Here is a 12,302-nt window from a genome sequence, read left to right on the forward strand (position 1 = left end):
TGTGCGATTAACAACTCATTTAGACTTAAGAACGTAACATTCATTTATAAGCATGTGCAAGAAAGATAAATTTGCACATAATTACATGGTTGGACTTTGGTGTTTGAAGGCACTTAGAAATAGAATAGACTAGAAATGGTATGAAAGGACACTGCTAAGGTTAGGTTTCACCTATTTCACTCTTGTGCATACGCAATCTCATCTCCCTCCATCAATTTACTAAAGTCAATCCACAAAAACACTGTAGCCCTAATCCCTTAGGTGAAAGAGCCTAGGTTTTCCCTATTAAACTCAAATCCCTTGGAAGCAAACCCGCATTAAAGAGCTAGGATCTTAAGACAACATGTGAATCATCTTCCATCCCTAGAATCAATGAGCACAAGGACTCTTGTTTCAGTTCAAGGTTTCAACTTACGTCCCCATAATCCATGAAACCCCAAAATCAAGTCATGAACATTCCTATTACATGCAAGCTTTAAGATCGGAAACAAGAATACTAGCAATTGATAGAAAAGGAATTTATATATAATCAAATCATTCAACAAATACACAAGAATTCAGAGGTTACATCTATCCCCAACAAGATGGGTTTGGCTCTCCATTTTCATGGAGAGCCTTTAAGCTTACAAAATGGCCATAGAAGAAGATGAAGAACCCAAGAGGAAGAAGGGAGTGTTCCCACGAGCCCTAACAGCCCTCCAAGCTCTCCTCTGAGTGAGATGCACCTTCAAAGAACCAAAGACCCCAAATGTTTCGAGACAACTTGAATAAATAGGCATTTTGACACATCAGCAGCGTCACCGCTCAGCTGCACCCCAGTTGTAGCCCAACGGCAGCATTCCAGAGAGGTGGCGCTCAGCTGCACCCCAGCCACAGCATTCCAAAATTCTCTTTTTTTGTTTTACTTGCTTTTGTGGCTGGTTAAGCTCTATACATTGGTGGAGGTTCTTCTAAGCATAATATTAACTACAAAATAAGGGGATTAGTGATGATAATACATCAATGTAGCCTAAAACACATTTATTTAGAAAACAAGACAAAAGAATAGGATTAAGCAAGTTACAAGTTAGAAAGGAGTTTATTTTGCTACTAAAATGATGCTTAGATAATGGTAAGAATTAGCATTATCAAGTACCCACTTTTAAAAGTGCATAGATTGTGTCCCAAAGTTGTAAAAATTGTATCAATGAAGTCTTATCCGTTTAGTTGGTAGCAACTGTTGGGTCTATCGAGGAGGAGGTTCACCGGGGAGACACAATACCAATGAGACATCTGAGCCCACCATATAAGGGATTGACACCACTCTCTACCCAAAACCTTAAGGCAATGGGTTAATGGGTCTTTCATATTTATATAATGCTCTACTTTCTCATTTCTATCCAATGTGGGACTTAGACTCACACTTGGATTCCCAACAATCTCCCCCTCAACGGTGAGTTCCTTCCACATAAGTACACTCCCCCTCCAACGGAAGCATTTCCAAACAACCACAACCACGAGTAGCCATTTCCAATCGTTGTTCATCTTAACGAAACTCGCTTACCTGAATAACCTTTGCTAGAAAGACTTTCGGTATAGGGATCATTATACTCGTCTGAGTCGATCACCAAGACAAACCAAGCTTTGATACCACTGTTGGGTCTATTGAGGAGGAGGTTCACCAAGGAGACACAATACCAATGAGACATCTGAGCCCATTGGGAATCCAAGTGTGAATTTAAGTCCCACATTGGATAGAAATGAGAAAGTATAACACTATATAAAAATGAAAGACTCATTAACCCATTGTCTTATTTGGGTAGAGAGTGATGTCAATTCCTTATATAGTTGGGTTTAGATGTCTCATTGGTATTGTATTTTCCCAGTAAACCTCTTCCTTAATAGTCAAACTTTCTACCAACAAACTTTTGTTTATTTTCTCACGCGTACACTTTCATATTTTTTTCCTGTAAGTCAACTTCTTGATTGATAAATTCTAAAGTCACTCAAAAAAAACGAAAAAGGAATTTAATTTTTTTCATAAGTTTAAATTCACGCGTACACTTTCATAGTTTAATTAAATTTTAATTTTTTCATAAATTTTAATTAAATTTATACTACTTCAGTTAGTTTATAATTTACAATCTATTTAAATTGTTTCTATTACTATTCTTTATCTTTAAATACACTTTTTTATCATTTTTTATTTTGTTTTAATTATCATTGTTTATTAGATTAAATTAAGAATTAAATAGAATTATTAGAAAAAACAATACGAATATCATTATTTAAAAAACCTAAATTAATAATTATGTAACAAGATATTTTTTTTAGAAATAAAAAATCATTTGTATAATAAAAGTGAACATAATAAAGAAAAAATTAACGTATTTAACTATATTATAAATATTTTAATGCAAAATTTGCATTTATATTATAAAATTAGTTGTCATGATTATTTTAATAATATTTATTATTTTTATCATTATTTTTTAATTATCTATTATTATTATAATACTAATAATAGTAATAAAAAAGTAATGATAGTATAAATATACCTAATGGTAATTGTTTTATTTGAGGTACATCATAATAAATCATTTAATAAAGGCATGGTTAAATTTCGTTGTTCATTTTTATAAAAAAAAAAGGTATTATTATATAATAAAAAAATGAGTAGAAAAAAAAAAGAAATGAAATTGAAAATCATTAATAGGAAAAGAGAGAAAAAGCTGAACACACTAAAGGAAGGAGAGAGGAGAAAAAGTATTGATTTCTTAACCACGTCAGCATAGAGATAACATCATTGCTGCCAACTTAACGAATAGGACTTCATTAATACAATTTTTACAACTTTGAGACATAATCTATGCACTTTTAAAAGCGGATATAAACTAGAAAAAAAAACACCAAGTAAGCTTCACTAATTATAACCTCAACACATCATCTCAAGTGATCCAAACAAGTACAGCTAACCAATATTTTCTGATCGCCAAGAAGATGATTATGTGGTTAGAACTCGAAGAGAGAAGATAAACGAGGTTTAGAGAATGAGCTCTAAAGACATGGTGTGTGTTTTAAGTAATGAGACCTTTTAATGAAATTTCTATTTATACCTTTAGCTTTTTAATATTAAAATAAAGTAGTCTCATTATTTAGAACACATTATCTACTCTTAAGACTCAATTTCTTGGATTATTACAATTAAAATCCCTCTGCTATGCTCTAAGGACTATACTTGTCCTTGCTTAATGGTTGTGAAACTATAAAAGCACCAAGATTAAGAAGAACAGTAGAAGAGCTTGAGAGAAAACTTAATTTATTTTTTTTATGTCAAGATTGAGGCTAGTTATAATTACAAAGAAGGAAAGAAGAAAAGGAAAACAAATGAATTAGAAGGGTATCATGTTATTAGTGTTAATGGGTGATATCTTTTCCTTTTCACGTTATATTATGTCCCTTTCTTTAAAGTTCTCATCCTAGACCCAAAGATTGATTTCCATGATTACTTGATTTTGGATTTTGATTTTTGCATAGTTTTACACTCAAGGATGGCACCATAATTTCATTCACCCGAAAACATTGATGTTCAAATATATTGGTTTAGAAAAGAACAAATATATGATAACACTGACAATGCAATTTCTTATTAAATGCTAGTTGATTTAAATACATTAAAAACAATTAACTAAGATATCACATCTCAGTGATTCTAGCAACCACTACTAATGACTTAGTTAAAAAATAGGAAATAATTAATCCACTAACAGTTATAGATAAATTCTACGTAAATCAAATTGACTAATTCAAATTGAAACAAATATAAAATCTTCCTAAAAATATGCTATTAACAATGCAGTTCTCAACACTCATCGTTGTCTTTGAAGCTGCAAACTCCTAGCTTCTTCCTTAGGAATTCTAACCTATTGAGTGGAAAAGATTTGGTAAATATATCAACAGTTTAGTCTTATGTGCAACAGTAAACTAAACATGCATTGTCACTTTGTTGAACTTCTCTTAAGTGAAACAACTTCACATTAAAATGTTTAGTCTTCTCATGAAATACAAGATTTTGTGAGATTGAAATTGTTGTTTGGTTATAAACAAAAACTTACGTGAATTTATTTTGTTTCAGACTAAAATATGTTAAAATATTCCTCAACCAAATAACTTGATTCATAGCTGCTACAATTGAGATGAACCTAGCTTCTGTTGTTGACTCTCTTGCTTTTTGGAACCCCTACAAAAAACACCTGACCCCATACTAAAATAGTACCTCGAAATACTCTTCATATCATTTAAGTTACCTACCCAATCACTGTCAGAGAAACCAAATAATTTAAAGTTTTGTACCTTGTAGTACTTAACTCCATAATTGACAGTTTCTTTGATGTATCTTACAACTCTCTTTGTTGCCTTCAAGTGTAGTTCACTAGCACAATTCATAAATTTTAACAGCAAACTAACTAGGAATAAATGTCAAGCATTGTGGATGTAAGATACATTATATACCCAATCAAACTTCTAAAATGAGCTTCATCAACTTTATTAGCTTCATCCTCCTCGATAAGCTTCTATTTTTTATTCATTGGGGTGTTCATTGTTTTGCATTCATCAAGGTAAAATTTCTTTAGGATCTCCTCTACATAATTTTTTCTAATAGAAAAAAATCTCATTCTTCTTTTGAGTGATCTTTATGCCTAGAAAATAAGTCATAAGACTTAGATCAATCATCTCAAAGACCTTACTCATTTCTTGCTTGAATTCTTCAATTAGTGCTATGTTGCTTCCTGTTATCAAGAGATCATCAATATATAATGAAACAATTAAAAGATCAACATCAACATGTTTGACATAAAATTTTAGTTTTAGATACGCTCTTTCGAAAGCCCAAGTATAGTATCACTAATTCTACTATACCATACTCTTAGGGCTTATTTTAAGCCATATAAAGCCTTTTTCAGCAAGTAGACTTTATCTTCTTGTCCTTTTATCATGAAACCATTTGGTTGTTCAACAAAAATCTCCTCTTGTAGAAAATCATTAAGAAAAGTTGACTTGACGTCCATATGAAACACTTGTCACCCCTTTTGTGCTATAATGGCAAGTAGTAGCCAGATTGTATCATGTATTGCTACTGAGTAATCTATTCCAAATGTTTGAGAATAACCTTTTACAACAAGCCTTGCTTTGTGCTTGTTTATGAACCATCAAGGTTGAATTTTGTTCTAAACACTCATTTCACCCCCAATGACATTTTTTTCATAAGGTCTTAGAACTAGCTCCCAGGTTTGATTTCTTTCAATCATGGACAACTCCTCCTACATTGTAGTTAATCATTTCTCCTCTATAAAAACTTCTTCAAAATTGGCTGGTTCACAAATAGTTATATTGCACACTGATACATTGCTTTTTTTTTATAAATATCAGAGAGTAACCTTGTTCCACGAACAGGTGGATCATCTATAGTGTCTTCAACTTCCAATTCAGTGTTATAACTTTTCTTTGAATCACTCCAGCACCAGTTTTCATCTTCCATAAAGTGCACATCTCTGCTTATCAGAAATTTTCTAGTTTAAGGTTGAAAATTCCTCTAAGCTTTAGAAATTGTATTGTAGCTAATAAATATTCATGCTTTAGCCCTTTTGTCAAGCTTATCACGCTTAAACTAAGGTATGTATGAGTAGCTCAAGCAATCAAATACTTTAAAAAATCCAAAGAAGGTTTAAAACCAAACCAAGCTTTAAAAGGAGTTTGACTTTGCAAAGCTTGTGTTGGAAGCCTATTCTGTATAAACACAGTTGTATTTGCAACTTTGGCCCAAAACTACTTTGGTAATTCCTTTATATGAAGCATATACCTGGCCATCTCCATGATTGATCTATTTTTTATTTCACTCGCTCCATTTTGTTGAGGAGTGTAAGGAGCCTTTAATTTATGTTTAATCCCTACTTTATCACAAAAATTGTTGAAACTGATTTGCTATATACTATTTTCCATTGTTTGTCCTCAGGATCTGAATACAACAATTGCTTTGATTTTCAACATGTGCTTTTTGAATTTCTATAGAATTTCAGCTACTTCTAATTTGTATTTAAGAAAGAAAATGTATCACATTCTTGTTAGGTCATAAATAAAAATAATATAATAAAGACTTTCTTTTATTGATGGAGTTTTTTGTGAGCCAACAACATCATTGAGAACCAGCTGCAATTTTTTACTAGCCCTTCAACTACTTTTAGGAAATGGTTTCCTTGTTTGCTTTCCTAATCTACAAGCTTCACATTCAGCTGGCTTCTTTGTCAAGGAAGGAATTGCACAAACTAATTGATTTTTCAGCATGTAGTTCATTCCCAAATGATGAAAATGACCCATTCTTTTGTGCCAAAGATTGATTGAGCTTGTTGTCACTGGAAATTCAACTTGCTCCTCCTTCATTGGATTAAATGAGAAACTCTTGCTCCTCATCTTGACTTTAAACATTTAAAGGCTTGTTGGATCTTTAATTTTGCAGCCTTTATCTTCAAAGATAACTTTGAACCCTTTCTCTAGCAATTGTTTGGCACTAAGCAAGTTTTGGTTAATTTTAGGTACATATAAGACATCAAAGAGGTTTTTTGTACCTATGTAAGTTGTTATAGCTATTGATCTCTTGCCTCTTACTGGAATTTGTTCATAATTTCCAATTTTGACCCATTTAACTTTGATCTTGTCTAAACACTTGAACAATTATTTTTCATAGGTCATGTGGTTGGTGCAACCCCTATCAAGATTCATTTAAACTGTTACTAGAGAAATATGTAACAATAAAAAGTTGGTCTTCGTTTTCTTGCGCATTTTGTGCATCAGCTTCAGCTTGTTGGATATTTGCTTTGTAAATTACAGCTTCATGACTGATTTGATTTGCACTTACTGCACTTTGCATCAAGTCTCTCCCATCAGCTAAATGGTGGATGACCCATTTTTCTACAATGTTGACAAAGTGGATAATGTTTCTTTTTACCCTTACCTTGTTTATGATTGTATACACCATTTTCATTGCTTGATGGTTAGATCCTTTTGAAAATTTTCTTTTTACGAGTTTTGGCCTCATGATGCTTGACAGGGAGTACACCTTCAACAATACGATCTTTTACTGTTTTTGGGCTTGCAAAGCATGTAACACCTTTGCCAAAGTAATCTTGGATAGATTCTTTGTGTTCTCTAATGAGGTAATAAACGCTTTGTACCTCTCTGGCTCTGTTACAAGGATTTTCTCAACAATTTTGGAGTTTGCAAAGTCACTGCCCAACAACTTTATTTAGTTGTTAATGCCTAATGTGTTTAAGTACTCCTTGATTGTCTTTAACTCTTTCATCCTTTACAACTCAAATTTCATCCTTAGGTTTAATATTTGAATGCTTCTTATTCTATCATCTTGTTCATATTCTTCCTTTTAAAAATCCCAAATTTCTTTGGGTTACTTAAGGGTCATAATTCTAGTGAAAATCAATTTTGTAACACCAAAAAACAAGGACGACTTTGCCTTTGCCTTCTTTGTTTTTTGTTCCTTATTAATTTTTGATTTGGGTCATGGTAAGATTCTCCTCCAAGGGTTGACCAAAGTAATCATCTTCCACAACTTCTCATAAATCTAATCCCTCTAGATATGACTATATTTTTATGGCCCATATATCATAGTCTTCCTCATTAAAGATGGGAAGTGTTATTGGAAATGAATTTGATTCTCCTTTCATTCTATAGGTCCCTTAAGAAAAAAAGGGCTCAGATACCAATTGTTGGTTTAAAGAAGAAAAAACATATGATAACACTATAGATAAATTTCTTATTGAGTGCAACTTGATTTAAATTCATTAAAAATAACTAACTAAGAGATCACATCTCATGATTCTAACAATCACTACTAATGACTTAGCTGGAAAAATAGGAAATAACTAATTCACTAATAACTATAGATAAATTCTACATAAATCAAATTGACTAATTCAAACTAAAACAAATATGAAATTTCCCTAAAAATATGCAACTAACAAGGTAGTTTTCAACAAAATATAAGAGTCAGTTCATATTTTCAAGTTCTTGTAGAACAAACAATATTTGAAATCTATTATGAAGTTCATCACTAGAAAGTGTTTGTAGTTAATTGCTTGCGTTGGTGTTCATGTGCAAATTAGGAAAAGCAAAAAGAAATGGGAATAGAATAGTCCTTGGTTTACTTTAAAACAGCTTCCCTACCTGTTGTTTTTCTACGATGTCATTTGGACAACTTATCCAAAGTATTTCTATTGTTGTATTACATGCTATCTCATAACCTTTTTTTTTCTCCTTTTTTAGAAATTTTAGTGTGTTAACCTTTTATTCCTTCTAACAAATTGTTAAAATTGGGTTTTTTTTAAACTAATGCGGGAAGCTTTGCCTTATTTACAAAAACAGAACAATTGACAAATAAATCCCATGACAAAGGGCAAGTCGTGTGCAGTGTGGATGACATCTAAAGTGAATTCGTTAAGTATGGAGACAACTACTTAAAATTTGGAAAAGTTAAAGTTGTGTGGCATAGTAAGGACTTATGTGTTAACATTTTGAACCAAAGTTATGATTAGTACTAGCAATTTCCAATTTAACTAAAGTCGCAAAGTAACAATTTCAATTGTGCACTATGTTGAATTCAAGTCGTGCTCCATGATAACGACTTACAATTGTGTTTTATTTTTTCAAAAAAGAAACAACTTATGTTGGAGCAATGAAGTCCAGGAAGTTCAAGAGTTTAAAACTTACTAGTGTGCGTGATTGAGTACAAGATGGAATATTCTTATTAATATAACATAATGATAAACTAAAAATATGAAAACCTAATCACGATAGGGATAAGTTCCCATGTGATGTCCCTCATTTCTACAATATGAACATTTATTTGGCTTATTGGGATTTGTTCGATTCATTTCATTGTGGATACGAATAGTTGTAGGTTGTCTCGATGCCCTATGGTGCATGTGTGGGTTCGGAATGAAATCAGGTCCGGTGTAGGTGGACCAATAATCTTTATTTTTAACCAGATGAAACTAAAGTTCATATGCCTTGTTGATGGTATAGAGACTATATGCAAAATGGATGTATGTGGTCAAGTCTAAATGGGAGAAATAGCAAACAACTATTACATGATGATAAGGTAGTCGAAGAGCTTAGAAATGACCACAATCACACCACTAGTCACTTAATTTAATTGTGAAAGACACTTGTGGACGATGATCATGTGGAGAAAATATCTCTTGAACCTCAAATTTGAAATTTTATCAATCATATCTATGCACATGACACAAGCTCGCTTGTGGTTGATTTTTTTTAATAATTTCATTTATATATTTTGGATATTGATGGCCAAATCTTAACATAGAATCTACCTTTAGGCCTCGATCAATAAACCATGGCGCAGTCCTTTTAGAATAGAGTTGATATATTCAGCCAAGTTTGTTGTCATGTGACTAAACCTACTGCCTCTATAGGCTTGAGTCCACTTTTGTAATAGTATTTAATTGATCCAAGAAGCCATTTGACATGAGTGGGATCCCAATGTCGATAACTTTGCATCCAATATAGGTTTTTTGACCTTGTAAGTTGTGAAAGTTAAATCAATTAGTTAGTTTAATGTCACGTACACTTATGAATTAAAGAGTAAGACTTGTGAATGAAAGAGTAATTTTATTACCCATGTTAATTAATTACTTCTTCAAGTAATGGTTTTTGAACTTTTTGTTGAAGTTTGAAGCCACGCTGCGTATGTAATATACTAATTGGAGCTCATCTGCTTCACATCTACTTCTTTATACTATAAGGTTGACAATATGTTCTTCCCTCTAAATATTATATCAAGCAACAGTTTGGTTGTGGTGTGACTTGCTCTCACAATGGTTGAAAATATCATATTAAAGTCTTCTTTGTCTCACATTCCACTATCGCGAAGCCTATGTCCTGTCTTCTGGAGATTTTCTACACCATCCACAATCTTTTGGTCAGTCGTCTATGGATCACGATCAAATGTTTGAATATTCTCACCCTCTGCCTGGCAACCCATCAAACACCTCATTCCAGCAAGTCCCTTCCTCATAAGCATTCTTTTCATCTCACTCAAGCTTTAGTGTAGGATCATTACACGTGTTTATCACTTCAAGCATGATACTATCGACATAATTCAAGGACTTCATCAATATCATTTTATCCTTCACCAATGCCTTTTCAAACATCATAAACAGTTGTTCATCATCCTCACTTTTCTCAAAATGAATAGAGTAAGAAAAACAACAAATCACACTAACAATAACCACATAAACGATCTAAAAGACCAAGAAAAAGACGATATTAGAGATCATATATAAATAGAATTCTAAGTATTATATAATATTAATTCATAAAAATTTTATTATTATTATTTTTAATCCAATATTTCTAACACAACCTAATAGTTTAAAATTAATTCACACTTGATTATATTTTAAAAAAATCAAAAACTACAAAACAATTCATTAAAACTAAATTCATTAAAAGTAAATTCGTCATCGTTAATAACCGTTTCAATTCAATTAAAAATTGATAATGAAAGTCACCATGCCATATAACTTTGATTTAAATTTATTTCATAAAAGTTATTAAGATTCGTAACGATTTTGAATGAAAAATTTATCTTCACTTACTACCACTTTAATTTAGAAGTTGTCTAAATTCAATATGACTTACTCTTGTAATATGAAATATTAATCAATTACCTCATTTTTATAAACAACAAGAGAAAGTTATCCCATTTTAAAAAACAAAAATTTGGCAATATAACATGTTAATAAAAAATATATTCATTTGGCACGCTCTCACACTCTTTTAATAATTTAACTTTAGCATTTGATAAATAAATGCACAAATTTGTTTCTGCTCCAAAACCAAGGCATGTTTTCGGTTTTGCAGAAAATGGTGAAAGAAAATATCTCTTAACCATAAGCAGCCACGTAAGGAAACTAAAATGTGGATTCATGTTGGGTTGACACCACTCTGACCTCTATAACTCTATAACCCCTGTTTTGGCAAAACCACTGTCTGAAACTAAGTGAAACTGAAACCACTACCCATTGTCACTATATATGAACCTTGCTTATCATGAATCAAACCAGAAAGAGAAATGGATTTCACGAATTCCAGATCTCAATCAGCTTTCGCAGAAAGAGAAAAGGAGAATGTTGATAGCTTAGGAGAGAAGGAGTGGGTAACAGAGGGTGCGAGTGCGATATCCAGACAGCTCCAGTTGAAGTCTTCAAAAGCCCGTTTCCAGAGTCTGGACAAACAAGCTGTCCTTGGACGCTTACAGCAACACAGGTCTTACAACAGAGCCAAAAGCGCTTTGGAGGCTCTGATGGACACCTCTGATGCCAACTCCGCCACTGTGCATGAACAAAAGTGGTTTCATCTGGCTGACTCTTTCTCTTCTCCATAACTGGAAACACCTTAACTACTACTATACTATTTGTCACCTTCTGAATACCACCTTCTATTATTATCTTGTATGCAACTTCTCATAACCTCTTAAAAGAGTAGAAGCACCAATCTTCACTAAAAATGAGTATCGCTTATACAAATTCCTCCTAATGATAAGAACTCTTCATGCTCCATTTAATGGTTTATCTCTGTCTACAGATATTTTCTTTAAGAAAATTAAGCTCTTAATCTTGTTCTTTAATAATAATAATAATAATAATAATAATAATAATAATAATAATAATAATACTTTATAATTTAGTTACTTCCATAGAGATTGTTTATTTACTTATCTCAATCTAAGATGAGATATATTTTTCAGTTAAAATATATTGGAGTTAAAAATATTTTGAGAAAAATATCATTAATTTATAATCTTTTTTGGAGTAAAACATTACTAAAGTCTCTTCACCTGTTACCAACTTGGAGGTTTAATTTCTGACCCACCTTCCTATTGGAGTACTTTCTCCTGTTCACTTATTTTGAAATAATATTAAAATATCAATCCATGTAAAATAAAATGTATTGGAATTTAAATTCTCAATTATAATTTTTAATATTCATATATTCTGAAATTATATTTCACTATTAAACTTATGGAACGTATAAATATATAAAAATTATATTTTAGAATTTTGTTTCCGAACAAATAAAACATAATCTGAACACTGGATTCTAAATATCCAATTCTTAAAATGAACAAAGTAAAAAATGACTTATGGAGCTTGTAACTCTGGTTCTTCCTTTTAAAGTTTAGTTATCTTTCCTTTTACTTTGGAGACTTTTCTTTCCTTTTACTTTTTATT

General features: G+C 31.8%; 1 protein-coding gene across 1 annotated transcript; it reads left to right on the plus strand.

The window, feature by feature from the left end:
- Positions 1-11,115: 11,115 nt before the first annotated feature.
- On the plus strand, positions 11,116-12,017 carry LOC108319164 (uncharacterized). Its single transcript, XM_017550202.2, has one exon. It carries the CDS (start codon positions 11,144-11,146, stop codon positions 11,453-11,455), a length of 312 nt encoding a protein of 103 aa, XP_017405691.1. The 5' UTR covers positions 11,116-11,143; the 3' UTR covers positions 11,456-12,017.
- The last annotated feature ends 285 nt before the right edge of the window (positions 12,018-12,302 follow it).

The sequence above is a fragment of the Vigna angularis genome, chromosome 1 (genome assembly GCF_016808095.1).
Source record: "Vigna angularis cultivar LongXiaoDou No.4 chromosome 1, ASM1680809v1, whole genome shotgun sequence".
Lineage (NCBI taxonomy): Eukaryota > Viridiplantae > Streptophyta > Magnoliopsida > Fabales > Fabaceae > Vigna > Vigna angularis.

Coding starts and splice junctions, on each gene's coding strand:
- LOC108319164 (XM_017550202.2), top strand. CDS start 11,144: ATGGATTTCACGAATTCCAGATCTCAATCAGCTTTCGCAGAAAGAGAA.